Genomic DNA, 5788 nt, shown 5'->3' with positions numbered 1-5788 from the left:
ATTGTGTGTGTGTGTGTGTGTGTGTGTGTGTGTGTGTGTGTGTGTGTGTGTGTGTGTGTGTGGTCGGTCTTTTCATAGATCTATTTCGCTACGATGGGTGTTACGAGCGCCCCAGGGCGCTCGTAACAAACTGCTGCGTAGGACAGTACTCAGGGCTACGCCTCTCCCAGGAGTAGGCGGGGAGTAGGCTACATGCATGCTGTCTCCCGAATGTACTTTTACCACACACGTAGCCAGTTTAGATGGCACGTAGTGGGCACAACCACCTGCTACTAATGAGGGTAGAGCGTAGGTTTCGCCGAGTCCCAGCTGTGTAGAGGCTCTTACGCAAGCTGCGTAGGCGACGCGTGACCTGAAATCTACGTACCTGCTAAGGTACTGTGCAGCCTGTGACGTCACATGTTAGACCCGTCGTAGGACCTGCGAAGCATCTCTACGCAGGATCTCTTTGGGAAACGCGGCCAATGTCATTTATTCTCAGAAAATTCATGTGTATTTTCGGATACTTGACCACTTATAAACCCCCAATACTCTCTTCAACAAATAACTCTGAGGACCCCCTAGGGGTCCCAGACCCCTGCTCTACTGTATTCTAGGGGTTACCAAACGTTTTAGCTTGTTTAACCTACTCTGCCCCGATCAAATCCTCGACCTCGCGGGCTGAGTGTTCCGCCTCGCTAGTGCCGACTGTTCTCACCAAGCTGGCCGAGTGTTCCGGAACATTCGGCCCACTGGTACCGAGCGTTCCCTGGATAAAATGGGGCAGAGTAATTAAAGTTATATTCATTCTTATAAAATGCATGTACTGTATATCAATGAGAAAATCTAGACTTCCATTGTATGTGTTAGAATTCTGTTTGTGTGAACATATTGCCAATAAACTGATTGTTGTAACTCTGTGAAGTAGGCTACTGTAGAGGTCCACCTGATTTGGTGCTATTTAGCAATGATTCTTATGCAATCTTAGCAATGAGCCTTACATAAAATTTAAAAAAATAATTTACACTACCTTTAATAAACATGATATAAACACAAATTATGAAAAGAAAAAACACATACAAACACACACATACATATTCAGTTAATTGCTAGAGACACACTGTACAGAATAATCAATTCTTACTAATAGAGCTGAATGCAGATACAAAGTCGAGTTAAGTACCACAATACTAGGTGACACCTACTGAATTAAAACAAAACAACTCCAACTTCTACCTGAACTTTAAGTTTATTGTCTCATCACAAGTGTAAAAGTTACAGTTGCAGTTACAACTAGTCATAATAATAGAGATAGAAACACATGAAATGTCAAATGACAGGACAAATAAGAATTATGTTTGAGTATTCATAGTAATTTATACATTACATAAAGTGATAAAGCCTGTAACTGCCTGTGTCTCTATAAGAATGTTACAGGGCTCAGCACTCATTCAACAGGGCATAGTAACATAATAAGTTGGAGTGGCTTATTGTGAAGATTGAGAGTGTGTGTCTATCCCCTTTTCAAAGCGCTACACCCCTTTGAGATGAATAGCTGAGGTGGAGGGCAACACCTAGGTTACATCAGGTCCCAGTACTTAACGCACAACTTAGTTAGCCAAGTCATACTACTGTACTTGTTGACGGTGTTGACGGTGCCTGGGATCAAACCCAGAACCTTGCAGTACAGGAGAGTAGCCCGATATATTATAACTCTATGGAGTGGCCCTACTCTACCGACTGAGCTATACCTGGACACATTACATAATAACAACATAATTAATACAACCTGTAGGTTTTAGTGATTACACAAAATTAGATACACCACAAAGATGTATTTTTAATAACCCTAACCACTTTTGATATATTTTATTTATTTTTGCTTTAATATATTTTGTGTTACATGTAGCGCAATCTACAGGATAAGTCCCAACAACATTTTGGTGCTTGTACCTGTATAAGTCAGTGACAAATAAAACCTCTTGAATATTGAATCAATTCATCCCATTTATTTAGTGACCCTCATTTAAAAACATATATTTTTACCATTGGCTCAGTCTCCATGCTTAATAGCAGGTGGGAAGATATTCCAAGCGTCAGGTCCAGGAATAAGACTCTCCCAGTCAGGCTGTAGTGGAGGACTGTTTAAAGCCATCAGACAACCCAACCAGTAGCATTCAGCAGCCAGATCTCTGAATGTCATTGTAGGGACCCTCTCTTGGTATTTCAGGAATGCAACCTTTATGAGACAATATGGACAATTGACAAACTAAGATGTTGAATGGTTCTATGTATAGATTAAACAATCTAATCATTTCATTCAGTGATCCATAAAACCACAGCCCACCCTAACACATGCACGTTACACTATTGTTTCCTCTCTAGTCCTGAATAGCCTCTATACCTAAGCTTCATGTACAGTACAGTATTCTATACTTTTGTGGTGCACAGGACTTTGATGTACATCAACCATACCTTAACAACATCTTCTTTGCTGCTGTGATATACAGCCATTTGTAGATTTTGGGCAGCCAATTTTGTGTACACGGTTACCTGTATAGAAAAGGTATAGAACATTTACAAAAAGTAAAAGATTAAATGTGGTATCTAAAACAAAAAAAACATGTCATCATACATCCTTGGGTGATGGTGACAGGCTGTACTTGTGGAATGCAAACATTTCCTGTAATTGCTTCTTCTTTTCATCCATATCCTTTCTCGAAGCCTCAAACATTTCCTATATGATCATAAAAGCATTGTGTGTTAGAGGATGCATGGATTAAATGAAGCTAAGAATTGAATAAGGAGACTGCAGAACATAATACATCTGTATCAGTAACAGCACAACTTTCAGTCATCACATGTATACGTACCCGAATCAATTTATCTGCCAGCTTTCTGTTTTCCTTCTTTGTTTTCAAATCACCCCTGATTTTAGGCCACTTGATGAAGTTCAGTTGTTCATACATGGCTGTCAGTCGAGTCTTGCTAACAGGACGGTCCATGCTCTCGCAATCTCCTGTCTTTAATTCATTGTTCAGATTGGCTGCCATTCTTCATAAGGTTAAAAAAGAAAAGATTTTCATGTTGTATAACAACCTTTTCATTTGTAGTTAATTTCGTATATTATTCCTCTTTTATTCTGAATAATTTTACTTACCTGTTTTTGAATAAGTCAAATTCTTTTTCACGTTCTTTCAGTGCAGTTCTGAGGGAGGAAAAGTCTTTATGTGGAAATGCTTAACTCCTTGATCAATAATTTCATGAATGATTGTATTGTTTAGTTTTTTTGTGTTCAAGGTGATCTAATAGCACTTTTAATTCAGAAAATAATTAGACAGCAATTAAAATAGATGACAGCAATTAACTGAACTGTATTCAGCATATGATTATTTAATTGTAAGGGTGTAAAGTCATTGTCACATCTTGAATTCATAGTACACTTATTTATGTTGCTTAAACGAACATATTTGGAAGAATATTTACCTTGCCTCATTTAGTTTCTCCTTGTAATGCTGGTCCATCTCATCCATACTGTATTACAAACATATTGGTAATCATTATAAAACACTTAAGACCAGAAATAAACATTTTTAATAATTAGTACCAGATAGTTATTTGTCTTGATTCATTTTCTCTGCATATTAATGTTAACAAAATATATAAAAATATACTGTATATGTAAACTGTTTATAAAAATAAATGCAGATTTTGAGCTCACCTTTGTTTATATTATTCACACATGCCACAGCTTAATTTGATAAGTGCATAACAGAGATAAAGAATTCAGTTAATATGGTAAGTATATATAAAAGAAATGTGCCTTTTTGTATTGTAGATCTTACACGTCTGACAAATATGGTAACCAATATCATGGGTGACTGAACATAGACCAAATATAGAAGAATAAACAGCAGCTACCTTCCTGGTTTGTCTTGGGTATGTTGTTCTTTCGGATAATCACTGTGTTAAAAGCATGAATCAGTTTGCATTATTGAATAATTTAAATTGTCAGTCCCACTCCCATAAATCACATATGCTTCCTCACATCATGCATTTGCAGATTTGAGTCAAAATCTTGCTAAGACCATTTGGTGGTGTGTGTGTGTAGTCGGACGCAGACATGAAAGGGAGCGAGGCGGGCTTATTGATTGATTAATTGAATACTTTATTTAGAAAAGCCATGGAAACAGTACAGGGAAGTACAATTCACAATACAAGGTCCTCTAAAATGGATCGCTCATAAAAGCACAATGGCTTATTTAAAATGAGATCCCCACACACTCAAATCATGATGGCATTTAAGAAAACAGACATACGTTTGGTCCATACGTTGTTTGGTTGTATTCCGGTTGTTCACAGGGGCGTGCACAGACATTTAGAGGGGCAGGTGCTCAAGTGAAAAAAAAGGGCACCTTCTGTGGCGCCCACAACACGCGCCCGCGCGCGAAGCGCGCGGGCGCAAAATTTTTCGGGTCTAATTTGGGTCTAACTCGGTCTAATTCCGGTCTAATTCGGGTCTAACTCGGTCTAATTCGGGTCTAATTCGGGTCTAATTCGGTTCTGTTTGACCAATATAAATCAACATTTTTTTGAGCCATTTTTACTTTACTTGAGTATTTCCCATTTTCAATACACTTACTTCTACTGTCTCCACTACAACTCAGATGCAAATATTCTACTTTTACTCCACTACAATTATTTGAAAACTTTACTTTGTAGATTTAGTAGATTATTATTACAAAACATACATTTCATCACTTCAGCCCTATACATTTCAGCCATTTGAAAATAGCAGATCTGCAAGCTCATAATGACGCATTGGGAGCTTGTAGATCTGCTATTTTCAAAAGATTTTTATACATTTCAAAACTTGTGAAATGGGATATTCTGCATAATGAGCACTTTTTTTTTTTACTTAAGTTACTTAACTTTGGTACTTTAAGTACATTTTGATACCAATACTTTTGTAGTTTTACTCAAGTAAATTCTTTTTTGAGTATTTCTACATTGCAGTATTGATACTTTTACTTTTACTAGAAATGTTGTGAGTACTTTTTCCACCACTGGAAAACGCTAATTAAGGCACAGCTGCGCTGAATGAGACTTTCTGCACAACGAGACTAAATGGATGCAAGAAATTGAAGAAAAGAAGAGTGAAGTTATAGTTTGGCATCTGATTTTAGGGGATTAAACAATACACTCGTTGTATTTGTTACCTGGTGGCTGTCAATCAGTGCAAAAACTGAATGAAAGAGAGAAGTGAAAGAAAACCCGCGCAGGGGACGAACACTGACTGTGTTGCTTGGCTTCACTCTGCCTGAGTGAGTGGCTGCCTGCTCTGCTCTGCACTGCGCTGCGCGTTCACGTTGAGAGCAGGGAAGGGAGGGGCTGCAGGGCACGTACGAGAGTGCCGCGGGGCACGTGTGGGGATGTTTTTGACGACATTTATAACGCGCATTTGGGGCATATTAGAAGCTTTTAATCCAGAATTGATCGACGTTACCATGGGCCACATACTGTACACTGTTAAAAAAAAAAAAAAACACTTTAAAAACGAACTTTCAAAAGGGCACATTGCTGTCCAGAGGGCAAACGGCAGGTGCTCTAGCACCACCTAGTGTCTATGTGTGCACGTCCCTGGTTGTTCATGTTGTAAAATCGGGGCGTTTCGATAATATTTAAGGGCGTGTTATTTAAATGACGTTCGGTTTCAGCCTTCACATTTATCAAAGAACAGACCAAATGTAAGCTAGGATTGGCTGTATAGGATCGCTTGATAAATCTCACTTAGACGTGGGTGTAAGAT

At 38.5% G+C, this 5788-nt stretch overlaps 1 protein-coding gene across 1 annotated transcript; it reads right to left on the bottom strand.

The window, feature by feature from the left end:
* Window positions 1-2298: 2298 nt before the first annotated feature.
* Window positions 2299-3008, bottom strand: LOC311038924 (uncharacterized protein). Its single transcript, XM_084048557.1, has 3 exons — window positions 2853-3008; window positions 2615-2716; window positions 2299-2532 (listed from the first exon to the last, which is right to left on the bottom strand). The coding sequence occupies exons 1-3, from the start codon at window positions 2982-2984 to the stop codon at window positions 2410-2412; spliced, it is 357 nt and encodes a 118-aa protein (XP_083904683.1). The 5' UTR covers window positions 2985-3008; the 3' UTR covers window positions 2299-2409.
* Between the last annotated feature and the right edge of the window lie 2780 nt (window positions 3009-5788).

The sequence above is a fragment of the Gymnoscopelus microlampas genome (assembly GCF_963454915.1).
Source record: "Gymnoscopelus microlampas genome assembly, chromosome: 22".
Taxonomy (NCBI): Eukaryota; Metazoa; Chordata; class Actinopteri; order Myctophiformes; family Myctophidae; genus Gymnoscopelus; species Gymnoscopelus microlampas.
The sequence above is the reverse complement of the archived record's forward strand: the minus strand, read 5'-3'. Positions and strand labels throughout refer to the sequence as shown.

Bases quoted from the DNA above. Each gene is read 5' to 3' on its own strand.
- LOC311038924 (XM_084048557.1), bottom strand. From the start codon at position 2,984: ATGGACCGTCCTGTTAGCAAGACTCGACTGACAGCCATGTATGAACAA. The intron at 2,717-2,852 runs GTACGTATACAT...ATGATCATATAG, and splicing joins TGGCAGATAAATTGATTCGG to GAAATGTTTGAGGCTTCGAG. The intron at 2,533-2,614 runs GTATGATGACAT...TTTTCTATACAG, and splicing joins TGTCACCATCACCCAAGGAT to GTAACCGTGTACACAAAATT.